General features: G+C 37.5%; 1 protein-coding gene across 1 annotated transcript in view; it reads left to right on the top strand.

The window, feature by feature from the left end:
* The first annotated feature begins 1,917 nt into the window (after positions 1 to 1,917).
* Positions 1,918 to 14,847, top strand: part of LOC137258934 (maestro heat-like repeat-containing protein family member 1) — a 52,331-nt gene continuing 39,401 nt past the window's right edge. The window contains exons 1-6 of the mRNA XM_067796629.1: positions 1,918 to 2,089; positions 10,610 to 10,755; positions 12,301 to 12,432; positions 12,637 to 12,799; positions 13,408 to 13,506; positions 14,009 to 14,160. Of these exons, the coding sequence (XP_067652730.1) occupies positions 2,032 to 2,089; positions 10,610 to 10,755; positions 12,301 to 12,432; positions 12,637 to 12,799; positions 13,408 to 13,506; positions 14,009 to 14,160 (750 nt within the window). The 5' untranslated portion in view covers positions 1,918 to 2,031. The remainder of the gene's footprint in view (positions 2,090 to 10,609; positions 10,756 to 12,300; positions 12,433 to 12,636; positions 12,800 to 13,407; positions 13,507 to 14,008; positions 14,161 to 14,847) is intronic.

The following is a 14,847-nucleotide window of genomic DNA, read 5'->3' as shown; positions in this document are numbered from 1 at the left end:
GCATTCTGTGATAAAAATTGTGTTTAGTAGTATTGTACCTTTTCTTATGTTTGAACTGTTTGTATTCTTTTTGTATGCAGTTTGTAACCTGGTTGTATCTTCTCTGTCCATGTTCGGATTGAATTGTAATAAAATTCAAAGTATAAAGAGAAGCCAGGAAGTTTGTATTTTTTTAAGACATTGGAGAGGAAGTATTTTTCATTTGAGATGAAACTGTCTGTTCTCTGACCCCAGAAGATCCCAGTTAGAACTGGTCTCCAACAACTCATACTAGCCTTGTAAGGGGCGACAAATGGGATCAGGGCCTACATTATCGAAGCTCTCTTAGCGTTAAGATAATCGTAAGTGCCATACATTAACATTAACTTACGACTATCTCAGTGCTAAGAGAGCTTCGAAAATCCAGGCCCAGAATCGTGTGGTCTGGCATGCTGATTTGGTTGAAGCATGAGGAAGGACGCATAAGGAAATTACTGATTCCTTGCGAATGAGTACTTTTGAAAGAACGTCGCTGACTGCACATCTAAATCAGATGGCAGCCAATCATGAATCTTGAACACTCACACCATGAAAAAGCTGTATTAGAACAGAGGTTCATAGAAAAATATGACAAGTAACATCTGTGGGAAGAGAATGGGTGTGAGACATTAAACAAACAAATCAGCAATATCCCAAAGCCATGGGTCACAGAAGGAGGGTCAGGGCTGCTGGCTAGAGGGAACATGGTCTGTTCAATTATCTGATGTTTACATTTCAAAACATAAACCAAATAACGTACTATGACTGTCTATATTGTCAAGTGTCTCTAAGTGCAATATTTACAATCAAGCCTATTTTACAATATCATTTTCAGTCCATGTGCTTTGCCTGAGATGATAGTGGATTGTATAACAAACACCAGGAACTTTACCACAAAATTCAAAAGTGACATCAGTGAAGTATATTTGTGTACAAGATATTTTGTGGAATTTTGTTGGGCTTCAAAATAAAGGACATACATGTTTTTATACCTTTGGCATACAGGGGCTTCAAACGATCAGACGTTACCTTGGGTCACAATATACTGATATACAATAATTGAAAATAAATTGGAAATACAACATGTACAGTTCCGAGTACTTCCATGATAATTTTTTAACTCCCATGAGTCATCTCGTCTCGCCTCTCATGGCAGTGGTCATATGAAATTGCAGATAGTTTATCAACGTATACCACATGGAGTTGAATTTTGGCATTTCTCAGAAATCTGGTATTAGACACGACTTGTCAATTTAATCCCTTTGATGTCAAGCACCAGGCGTCGCATCCACAAGTTCCATCTTTTCGCATGAGGAGGATCGAACAACCCACCCTCTGCCCTAGACAGTCATGCTTATCCACCAGACATCAGAGACTGTCAAGACAGAAACAGACATATATGCACCCACACTGGTTTTGATTCAGACAATCGCCAATTTATGAGGCTGCTAAATACCAGCTCAAATTTTGATTATTGACTCATTCTAGAAATAAAGCTCATCAGATCAGACAGAGTATCTAAGTAGCCATTGTGTAAAACTCCAAATGTGCAGATCGATTTTTGTGCATTTGATCACTGGATTGTCTGATCCAGAAACGATTTATTACAGACTGACGTCATATAGCTGGGATGTTCCTGAGTGTGAGTGAATTTAGTTTTACGCCGCACTCAGCAATATGCCAGTTATATGGCTGCGGTCTGTAGATAATCGAGTCTGGACCAGACAATCCATTGATCAACAACATGAGCATCGATCGGGAACCGATGACATATGTCAAAATTGATTTTCTCGGAGAGACTTGAACTCGTCGTACGCACATCAAGCTTAAAACTGGAATTCTACAGAATCGGAAACGTCATTAGAGTTAGCTCCCTTTCATAAACAGCCTCTCACTTCCGCTTACCTTCATGTCACATGATTTCAGTTTGTAGGAGGCACAAGAGTCGAAGTTCCAGATATAATTATTGCAGGAGCGGAGAGACAGTTGCACAGTTTAGTGGATGACAATTAGATGATTATGCCTGGGCCGGAGGGAGATGCTGTCAGGGGGACGGGGGGCCAGGTGGACGGTGAGTGGAAGCAAGGTGTACGCACTTACACTAGAGACACATCCAGCACTGATACACGACGGGTTGTCTGATGCGCAGGTGTCTCTAACGCTAAAACTGCCATCACGTTATGTACTGTCGCTAACGGGGTCTTAGCATTGGGAAGGAGTTCCGACCTAACCCCCTCTTTTTACATAGTAAATTTGCTTCTTCCACGGTGTAATATTCCAAGACTGAAATAAGTTCATTAATTGTTCTTTATACCTGTTCCAGTGTTGTATATGTAATTTTGCGTTTTGTTTGGGAGGGGTGGTGGTGTTACAGGCGGAACTCTTACTGAGCATTGTATTAGAGGACTTTCATATAGTGCTAAGACCCTGTTAAGTCTTTTAAGTGACAGTACATACCTTGATAGCAGTTTCAGCATTACAAGCCCCTGTCGTCTGATGGCTAGTGCCATTGTACGTCACATAAACTGGTTAGAGGCAAGATTGCTAAATGTAGAACTCCACTGGTATATATGTATATTGGTTAGCTAAAATAAATCCCAGATTTTACTTTCCAATCGTACTTGGTATTGTTGTTAGGTGCTCTCTTAGAATTAATCAACACAACCTCTCCCAAACCTGAGGGTGATATTTGCTTTTACTCACCTCAATGAGACAAGCAACCAGTTATATGACAATCTTTCTGACAAGAACTTTTGACCCTGGGATTGTTGGACCAACAGTCTGTTAAATGAGCAATATCATTATATGTGTAAGTTTGTTTAGTGGTAGCAACCATGAAATTTCCAAGTCGTGTGCAGGGATTCAAACCTTGGTCCTTTTTGATCTAAAGTTGGACGCCTTGTCCACATGACCGAAGAGGTTAACCCGTGAGCAAAGTGACATGGTAATGGTGTCATCTGTGAGATGTCCACTCCCTGCTACATATAGTTATGACTAAGACATTATGAAAATGAATGGAAAGGCTCAAATGGTGCATTATCAACTTAAAAGTTTGCCTTAGGTGGGAATGCATCACACAGACATTGAAAATACTCAGCAGAGGCTTTGTTTTTTAACAAAAATTCTCATTAATAAATCAGTCACATGCTTTACAATTGTACATGCAATGTACATGCAATTGTATGGACAAGTGTCCGAAAAAAACACAACACAAAGAAATGTGTCTTATGACTTTGGAAACATATGAGTGACCCTAATACTGTTATGCATACTTGTTTGATTCCGTAATTTACAAGTTACCAGTTTAAAACATATGAGTCGAGATGACATGAACTGAAGCTTGCATGAAGTCATGCTCAGCTGCAGTGCACAAGCAGTCATTTTTTATCATTTGGTGCACTGTGCAGGATGCTATGTTGTGTTGTATGTGAACAGAGACATCAGGATGTGTGTAGCTTCAGTACATCATACTTAAAGGGGCACTGATCCAGAGCATTTTCCATGGACTGGTTGTTGCTTTTGTTATTGTTTTTCATTAAGTACATGGATAATATCCCAGAATTCATGACTGGTTTGTGAAACACTTTGAAGTTTAATCACCTTCAAGTGATGACAACGGTTAGGACTGAAACATAACAAAGTCAATGTATGGCTTCATATTTGGTCTCATAATCCTAATTAGTTTATTATCATATTAGTATGCATTTTGAAACTTGATAAAAGAGCACATAATCTTCTTATACTTATAATGAATATATCACATGACTGTAATGTCTAGATATTGTATAGATTGCCAACATAAATAATATTTCACACACGCCCAATGTGCGACCTAGTGTATGGTGTCTTTCATACAGATTCTGCTGAGTGCTACAACAAATGAATAACGCAAAATGCAAATATTACAGTGAGAGCAGACACAAAGTTATATCAACAATGTCAGATTCATACCTTCTCCAGTAATGTATCCACATACCAATAATCAACATATCCGGGATTCGAACCCGCCCCCTCAGAGTTGCGGTGGCTGAGCGGGCTAGGCGGCTGACTTTGTGTGGTGGCGATTAGGTGCCTGACTCTGAGGGTGCGGATTAGAATCCCGGATGGGACTCAACCAAAAAAGTACTAGAATTTGTACTTTACTAAGAAAGTGAAATCCCAAATATGACATGTTGCATTTGACCATTTTCTAAATGGCATCGTGTAATCATCAATAATCAATATCCACATATGAGAACAATATGCTGTTTGTTTGGAGCTGGTAAATACTACTACTACGTGTCATGTGTCTTATAACTGTCTCATATGTGAAAAAGTGATGCGTCATTCCAGGTTTTTCATATTGGTGTACTGTCTCCATGGTTACCACAATACCAGAGATAGCACACTCGGCAACTAATGGCATGATGTCCACCATTTTAAGTATTTTGAAAAACCAATGATGAGCAATCAGTCAATGAATGTATTGACGATTGATCCTTTGAATCAAGGATACCGTTCTCACCACTTTCTCATGGAGTGTATTGAGTATAGATTAGTAAATCCACACTCACACAAACACTTCCTTCTGACAAATCTGCTGTGGAAGATAAAAGTAATTAATCAATCAGTGTGTTATCAGTTGATCGTTTGCTCGATGTTTGTTTTTGTAACTCAGCTGATAAGTCCTCTTGCTGCCGTTCCATGCACACGTACATAACATGTTATACATTTGCCACATCAGAACTTGATTTATAATGTTGAGTATTTACTCCAGGACATGGGAAATGCCAAATGGGAATCTTTGACGAGTAGTCTTGGTGTTGTTACTCCTAATCATATCTGTTATAAGATCATTATCTCACCATCAAGTGAATGACAAATGATATGATCTGTAGGTTTATACCACTGTAAGGGAGAAGTAATTTCATCATTGCATAAGAAATACATATGAACATTTGCTGATTATACCTATGTACCTAAGAAAATTTTCAGATTTTACTAGCAATGGCAAAGTGGTTAGATTCAGATAAATCAAAATTAATGTGTGTTTTTATTATCATAGGTAATAGACAAGGGGTTGCAGCTACCATTTAAAAAAAATAGCCTGGACTGTCACAGGATTTTTGCTATGAGCAGGTGATGACCAGCATGCAGCATGGTTTCATAATTAGACCGTTGGCAAAAACATTAATCGCTCTGCATCAGGGCACTTTAGGAAATCATATTCCTGGTATTATGACTAGAAAATACACTGAATAAAAAAAACCAAAACAAAATAGGTAGATTATTTCCTACAATTCAGTCTAGCTTGTAAAGGAATGTAAATTTCTCCAAAATGCTTTCAAAGTTTAAAAACCGAATGTTTCTCATTCTAAGTGAAATCAAAATCAGAATGTTTCTCATTCTAAGTGACTTTTCACATTGATAGACAAAAATAAGAAGCATGGCACACATCATTTTGAGAGGCAAAGTGTTTAAAAGCAGGAATAAGGAATCTGACTTTGGCCAGCTTAACTGTGTCTGTTTGTCCACCATGTTTTATTGACAGTTTATCTCAAAATAGGAACTTCCTTAACACTAAATACATTGTTTGAAATCAAAATAAATAACACAGATATGAATCATGTACAACTACTATTCAACATATTTTGTTACATCAGTCAGTAATCCTTACTAATATACATAAACTAAATTCAACAGATCTGCATATACATTTTCTGAAAAGTATGTTATGCAAGATTTTAATACCTACCCTGTCTTGTTGATTAGTACTGCTGGTTTCACCATCCAACATAGTCTGTCTCATAGTCCCTGAACCACATTAATGTGCCTAGTCAAGCCTTCTCAGCAGTGGTAAAGCCTTAAAAATAGCAAATCTAGATTTCCTCGGGTTCCGGAATCTCTGGTCTCCCTGGGGCTCCTTTTAAATTAAAATTGGTTTGCTTGTTACCATCAAAATTATATATATTCAGAGACTAAGCCTCAGTCTGCTTCCTACAATGAGTTGAACTATAAACTTTAGCAGCTAAACAAGCCCTTATTGTTAATGGCATAATCTGAGAAGGTGATATCTCCATGTTCCTTATCAGTGACCATGGCAACATCTAACAGAACTTCAGCACATTGGATGAATTTGATGAAGACAAAAGTTCATCAATCACATTCACTAATCACATTCTTTCACTAGGTACGGATAATCCATAATTTTGATTTTTGAAAGTCATTTTTGTAGTACTCATTTTTTTTATTAGGAGAGGAAGTGAAGAAAACACATTTGAATTGTCAGCCTTAGTGACTGCTACTGACTAACATGCAAGACTCTATAGGCCATCTCATGTACATGTTATATTTTTGACTGTTGGGTGCACCATATTGTTTAGAGAATGCAATGTGATCTATTTCTTATGTCATGAACAGTAGATATCATGTCATATTTCATAAAAACGCTGATATGAATTACAAAAATGGGAATGTGCAAGTATTGGAATTAATTGTGTACATGTATTGTACTGGTAATATAAACATATACTGGCCAAAATAAGTTAGGGATATTGGTATTTTTGTGATTGATATTTTATCAATGTGTCAGTGAATAAACAGATCATCATTCAAAATGTCAAAATTTTCAGTATATTTGTATATATTCAGCAGCTAATGGTTAAAACATTTGCTCATCATGCCAAAGATCAAGTTTGACTTTGGGTACAATATGTGAAATCCATATGAGGTGTGTGTGATACTGTTGGAATGTTGCTAAAAGCGTACAATAATTATGTGAAACCCATGTGAGGTGACCTATGTATGATACTATTGGAATATTGTGAAGTGCTTCAATGTGAAACCTGTGTGAGGTGTCCTATGTATGCTAAAAGTCAAATAAAACCATAATCACTTACAATTTATTCAGTTAATGCATTCTTTTCTTCTTTATTCTGTATCTGATCTAATTGGTGAAGTGTATAAATGTTCTTGTAAACTTATCATATATATTTGAGTTGTATGTTCGTTTATCATTTGAAAATTGTTGCAAAGTTTGCATCCGTCTCCCACTAGATTTTCATCTTCCCATGGTAACCATAAGTCTACATAGCTATTGACTCCAATAACCAACACACAGTACCTTCATATGACCTCATCATCAGGAAGTTTTCATTTTATCCAGTCACCCAATCTGGTTTGCGGAACAGTGTTCTTAATCTTGTCAGATTACATTTCGTTGCTAAAGTTTCAGGCCTGCTCGTTTTTATTTTTTCTAAATGTAAAACAGAAGTAAGGAAACTGAGTTTGGATTTTTCAGTTTCACTGATTTGGTCAAAGGCTGTGCATTGAAACAGTGAGCAGATAACTATTGTACAACGAGGAAGCAGCAAAGCATATATGAGATAGTAGTTTACCGATGATGTATTGCTATCTTGATTTCACAATGACATGGCACAATCTTGATTTGATAAAGACTCATGTCACAAAGTTGGTTCATGAGGACGTGTTACTGACATGTGTCACATATTTGGTTGATAAAAACATGTCACTGAGAACATGGTTTGATTATGACAAGTATCACATATTTGGTTTGTGATACATGACAAATATTTGGTTTGGTAGTGACACAGCGATTATGCTTGTCGTAAGAGGCGACTAACAGGAAACAGGATCGGGTGATCAGACTCGCTGACTTAGTTGACACGTCACTGGTTCCCAGTTATGCAGATTGATGCTGATACTGTTGATCACTGAATTGTCTGGTCCAGACTCAATTATTTACTGTATGCCGCCATGTAGCTGGAAAATTTCTGAGGGCAGCATAAAACTAAACTCACTCACTCACTGATAATGATGTGTCACATATTTGGTTTGATTATGACACATGACACATATTTGGTTTGATTATGACACATGACACATATTTGGTTTGATTATGATACATGACACATATTTGGTTTGATTATGACATGTCACATATTTGGCTTGATTGTGATACATATCACATAATATTTGGTTTGATAATGACACATCACATATCTGGATTGATAATGACATATATTTGGTTTGATAATGACACATGTCAAATATTTGGTTTGATAAGGATACATGTCTCATATTTTGATAGTGACACATCGCTAACTTGGCTTTAAAATGCTGTGTCACCAACTTGGTTTAATAGTGATATTTGTTATCTTGGTTTCCAAATGGCACATCAGTAACTTGTTTTGATAATGAAGCTCCAGTGACATCCAGTTGATGAACCTCAGGCGCTCAAGAATGTTGTGCTTTCTACACATAGCTGGTTTTGCAAAAATCAACTTTCGAAATTGTTACACCTGTTCTGATTTACCCTGATGTGACCTTTCAGTTATCATGAGAAATATGGAAATATTCTGATGAGCTTGGCTTTATTACTCTGGCTTATGTCCACGTATCCAAAACTCCTTAATCCTTAATGAAACCTTGTGACTGACTATTTTGGTAGAGATTACAAAGGCGCTGAACTCCTTTATTGTTAATTACCTCTTGTGTTTGACTGTTTTGGTAGATATTACAATGGTCCTGAACTCCTTAATTTTATTTGAATCCTTATGTTTGACTATTTTGGTAGATATTACAATTTTGTTGAACCCTTTAATCATTACTTGATCCTTGTATTTCTTTGGTTTGGTAGAGATTACAATGGTGCTGAACTCGTTATTGTTATTTCAATCCTTATGTTTGACTATTTTGGTAGAGATTACAATTTTGTTGAACCCCTTAATCGTTACTTGATCCTTGTATTTCTTTGGTTTGGTAGAGATTACAATGGTCCTGAACTCCTTAATTTTATTTGAATCCTTATGTTTGACTATTTTGGTAGATATTACAATTTTGTTGAACCCCTTAATCGTTACTTGATCCTTGTATTTCTTTGGTTTGGTAGAGATTACAATGGTGCTGAACTCGTTATTGTTATTTCAATCCTTATGTTTGACTATTTTGGTAGAGATTACAATTTTGTTGAACCCCTTAATCGTTACTTGATCCTTGTATTTCTTTGGTTTGGTAGAGATTACAATGGTGCTGAACTCGTTAATGTTATTTCAATCCTTATGTTTGACTATTTTGGTAGATATTACAATTTTGTTGAACCCCTTAATCGTTACTTGATCCTTGTATTTCTTTGGTTTGGTAGAGATTACAATGGTGCTGAACTCGTTAATGTTATTTCAATCCTTGTGTTTGACTATTTTGGTAGATATTACAATTTTGTTGAACCCCTTAATCGTTACTTGATCCTTGTATTTCTTTGGTTTGGTAGAGATTACAATGGTGCTGAACTCGTTAATGTTATTTCAATCCTTGTGTTTGACTATTTTGGTAGATATTACAATTTTGTTGAACCCCTTAATCGTTACTTGATCCTTGTATTTCTTTGGTTTGGTAGAGATTACAATGGTGCTGAACTCGTTAATGTTATTTCAATCCTTATGTTTGACTATTTTGGTAGAGATTACAATTTTGTTGAACCCCTTAATCGTTACTTGATCCTTGTATTTCTTTGGTTTGGTAGAGATTACAATGGTGCTGAACTCGTTATTGTTATTTCAATCCTTATGTTTGACTATTTTGGTAGAGATTACAATTTTGTTGAACCCCTTAATCGTTACTTGATCCTTGTATTTCTTTGGTTTGGTAGAGATTACAATGGTCCTGAACTCCTTAATTTTATTTGAATCCTTATGTTTGACTATTTTGGTAGATATTACAATTTTGTTGAACCCCTTAATCGTTACTTGATCCTTGTATTTCTTTGGTTTGGTAGAGATTACAATGGTGCTGAACTCGTTATTGTTATTTCAATCCTTATGTTTGACTATTTTGGTAGAGATTACAATTTTGTTGAACCCCTTAATCGTTACTTGATCCTTGTATTTCTTTGGTTTGGTAGAGATTACAATGGTGCTGAACTCGTTAATGTTATTTGAATCCTTGTGTTTGACTATTTTGGTAGATATTACAATTTTGTTGAACCCCTTAATCGTTACTTGATCCTTGTATTTCTTTGGTTTGGTAGAGATTACAATGGTGCTGAACTCGTTAATGTTATTTCAATCCTTGTGTTTGACTATTTTGGTAGATATTACAATTTTGTTGAACCCCTTAATCGTTACTTGATCCTTGTATTTCTTTGGTTTGGTAGAGATTACAATGGTGCTGAACTCGTTAATGTTATTTCAATCCTTATGTTTGACTATTTTGGTAGAGATTACAATTTTGTTGAACCCCTTAATCGTTACTTGATCCTTGTATTTCTTTGGTTTGGTAGAGATTACAATGGTGCTGAACTCGTTAATGTTATTTCAATCCTTATGTTTGACTATTTTGGTAGAGATTACAATTTTGTTGAACCCCTTAATCGTTACTTGATCCTTGTATTTCTTTGGTTTGGTAGAGATTACAATGGTGCTGAACTCGTTAATGTTATTTGAATCCTTATGTTTGACTGTTTTGGTAGAGATTACAATGGTGCTGAACTCCTTAATGTTATTTGAATCCTTGTGTTTGACTATTTTGGTAGATATTACAATGCCCCTAAATTCCTTAATCTTATTTGAATCCTTGTGTTTGACTGTTTTGGTAGAGATTACAATGGCTCTGATTGATGCTGCACATGACCGCAATGAGGAGGCTCGAGAGGTCATCTCCAACTCGCTGTATGAACTTGGCAAGAAGAAACCGTCTCTGGTTCTGAGCTCATGTTATACATATCTTAAGAAACACAATAAGGTAAGGCTTCTGTAAACTGGCAATCTTGTTTGATTCTGTCGAAAAATTAATAGTAATAGTAATAGGTCCTCTCTATGGCTCTCATATCCAGGCACATTGCCTGCTCATGGCGCTACCAACATTATTATTGTATGTCATAGGACGCTTCATACTATCCAATACTTTTTCAGCTCCCTAGGGATCATACAGCTATACTCAGTGTTTGCAATACTTCAATTTGCCAGTTGGCCATCAGGACTTATTGCCACCTGCAGGCTTTAAAATCTACAGGCCCTGAGCTGCAGGACCATTTTTTTAAAGTCAAACCAATGAAATCAAAGTAGACCAGACTGTACACAATTTCACATTGTCCCTGCAAAATCAGATAGTGAAGCCTGTGGCGCAGAGAGAGGTTTTATTTGTTTAGGGCTGGTGTTAACATTCCCATGTGGGAAATGCTAAAATATCAGGAGGTGAAACTGCAAGGTATTGTAACATGTTGGATGATGAATGATTCCTGAACATTGTTTACGAAAAAAAAACATGGGAAAGATTCCAGTTGAAAAAGGAAAATTGATAGATAATTTATTGAAGGCCATAAAGGCCTGCAAATGTTTGAAACTGCCTGCCTGATACAATAACAACAGCAGTGGGCCTTGAGACAGGCAATTATTTCAAATGCTGGTCATGCTTCCTGTTAGGTGCAATGAACTGTACACTCACGTTGCCAGCACATCGTCATGGGTACCCGTTTTACAGCTGGATGGAGTGGGATTATGTGGGTATTAGTATCTTGTCTACTACTACACAACGTCCATTGGTGCCTCCACTGGTGATTGAACTTGGGCTTTCAGCATGATAGGCAGATGCCTTAACCATTGCTTTGTTGTGATCCACAATCTGGGTTAGAATTCATTTTAGCCACATATGCTTGTTGTAAGAGGCATCGCGTGGTCAGGCTTGGTGACTTGGTTGACTCATGTCAATAATTACCAATGACATAGATTGATGCTCTTGGTGTAAATCACTGGTTTTTCTGATCTGGACTGGATAATTTGCAGACCTCATCACGTAGCTGAATTATGAGTGTAGTGTTCGACCGTAAGCTAGCAAACGAGGACAAACATTCTTACTATGCCCTGTTTGGGTTATTTTTTTCATTTGACTTGTATGTGGTAGTTTGTTATCTAGATGTTTGGGACCCGTGAAGGTTTGGGGTGGAATAGGCCTTCAGCAACCCATGCTTGCCATAAAGAGCGACTTTGCTTGTCGTAGGAGGCGACTAGCAGGATCGGGTGGTCAGGCTCGCTGACTTGGTTGACACATGTTATCGGTTCTCAGTTGCGCAGACTGATTCTCATGATGTTGATCACTGGATTGTCTGGTCCAGACTCCATTATTTACAGAATGCCACGATGTGGCTGGAATATTGTCGAGTGTGGTGTAAAACAAAACTCACTCACTCACATCATTTTAAATGATGTGGGGCTAAACAGATTTTCCTTTTGTAACTTTGTTTACATATGAGGCCTGTGAGCAACATCTTTCTCCAATTGTGTGTTTCAGCTGTCCACAGATCACCGTATTGTTATACTGAACGCTCTGGAGCGTATCCTGAAGGAGGTCCTAGATAACATCGATGTCAGCCTGGCTGTTGACCTCATCCACCAGGCTGCAGATGAACTCACCCAGTCCAAGGTAGTGTCAACGTCTTTATATAGCTCACATTTCAAATTTCTGCTTGACATTTCTTAAAAAATTACTGTTATTGCAAAATCATAAAATATAGTTTGGGCTGTTACGAGGATGGAGCGATATAATGAAAAAACATGTCGCTATTAAAGAAGTTAACATTTTAGTTTACATTTGAAAGTTTGACAGTTGTCTCCCCTTATTTAACAGGAAGTAGAACCTGATTGGCAGACGGCAGCCAGTGGTGTTCTGGTTGCTTTGGGAACCAAATACTGTGATGAGGTGATGGGGGAACTTCTGGACCGATTCCAACCTGGTGTCATCCCACACTTCTTCGTCGTACAGACCATTGGCAACTTGGCGTCTGCTAATGGTATGTTAATGACACATAGTATTTATTTACTGCATGGGAAAAGGATGCATGTGAGTTGTTAATATTAGACGTTTAATGTCTGGTGTCTGTGATAACCTTTAGTTATCTTCCTGAAATCATGGTGAGCAAGTTATTTTCATCCTTAGTGTCATATATATCAGTCCACAAACAGTTGTACTTTTGGGGTGGGGTGGGGTAGGGATTCTGAACAGCACATGATTACAGAAGTATTTCTTTTCTTGGGTTGACAATAGAAATGCAAGTGACAACTATATACAATACAATACAATACAATACAATACAATACAATACAATACAATACAATACAATGTCTACTATCGTGACAAAATTGGCACATGTAATCCCAGTTGATTGGCCCCGCTGACCCTCCACCAACATTTATGATAATGACTGGTCCCTTGTGTGGATTCAGCAACAATATGTTTTGTTTGATTCCTCATATTTGTCATGGTGCCAAATCTGACTTTATTGCTAGGGACCTTCCACAAAACAGCATTGTTTGTTTGAGTCCTCGCTAACTAACTTTTATTTTAATCACTGGTCCCTTGAAGTGATATAGTAACAATAGTGACTTGTTTGATGCCCAGTGTATGCCATGGTGCCACATCTGACAGCCGTGCTGGGCACTATGCTGCCCATGCTGGGGATGATCAAGTTTGACAACATGAGATGGGTCTTCACTTCAGGTAAGTGTCGTTGTCTTCTGAAGTGAGTGAGTGAGTTGAGTTCTGTGCCTTCTGTAAGATGAAAGAGTTAAGTACAGTGGAAATCGGGTGGTGCAGGGGGAGATGGCTGGCAAGTACTCCACTTGTGCCATGTGACACTCATCTGTCCCCAGACCAGTGGATGTTGAGCCTTTTGTTACATGTGGGAAAGCTCATTGTAATCTGATGGTTGAGGTTTTCCACCCATCACACTGAAGATCCCAGTTTGTTTCTCCATATGGGTACAATGTGTGAAACCCATTTCTGTTGTCCTCTGTCAAGATATTGCTGGAATATTGCTGGCATAAAACTGGACTCACTCACTCATGCTTATATCACCAAAGTCACCCATACGACAAGTATGGATGCTAAAGACCAATTGTAACCTGGATCATCAAGGATTTCAGTGATATGGAGATAACCTCAATGCTTGCTTGGTCTTAATGTTAGTGTACACCGTGATGTATCTTTGTGTATGTTCCAGCCTTGTCCAAGTTCAGTGAAGCAATTCTAGAGTACATCGCAAACCTTGACAAGGCCCCGGATCCCTCCATCACCAAGGAGAAGTTTTCAGGGGAGATATTCTCGGCCTACGATATCCTTTTCAACATCTGGCTGCAGTCCAAGGAGGCAAAGGTATTGTATGTGTTGATCAGGAAGCAGAAACAAAGTGCACGGTGATTCCTCGAAACTGTACTGAGAGACTCCTTATCTGTGTTTCCTTATTGCGTAAAACAGCTGAAAAATGCTACATTGTACTGTTCATTAAAGGAATATGAAATACTGCTTGGAGTAAAGTTGGAAAAATGTTGAGATGTGCACTCGTTTTGTGGCCCCTGTCTTTAAAGTGTGTCATTATCAGTTGTGTGACATGGCAAGACATGAATATATAATATAAGCGACTATTTATGTTGGTCTTACTAGCAAAGTAGAACTGTTACTACGACTGACAAAAGGCCTGAAGTCGTACTGGTTTTTGACAGATGTTCATACTGTCTATCAGGACACTGCAACTGGTATTTGAATTATTTTTTTTCTTCTGGACACATCCATTCAATTACTGGTACTGGTTTTATGGGTTTGTTTTGGTCATGTTCACTATTTGATAAGCATGAGTCATTATTGTGATAATACCTCAGCAGAGCAATAATGCATTTTCCAGAATTATTCATAAATGGCAGAAGTTCTAGCATGGCATAAAAAGGCTGGCTTCAAAACAGTGTTATGTGATTGTGAAAAAAAGGCCTTTGTTAGAGATATCAGAGTGTGTTTTAAAATTGTTGGTAGCCTAAAAGTAGATGAAATTCCTCTTACAATGATTTG

This window comes from Haliotis asinina, chromosome 12, assembly GCF_037392515.1.
Source record: "Haliotis asinina isolate JCU_RB_2024 chromosome 12, JCU_Hal_asi_v2, whole genome shotgun sequence".
In the NCBI taxonomy this organism is placed as follows: Eukaryota; Metazoa; Mollusca; class Gastropoda; order Lepetellida; family Haliotidae; genus Haliotis; species Haliotis asinina.
The sequence above is the reverse complement of the archived record's forward strand: the minus strand, read 5'-3'. Positions and strand labels throughout refer to the sequence as shown.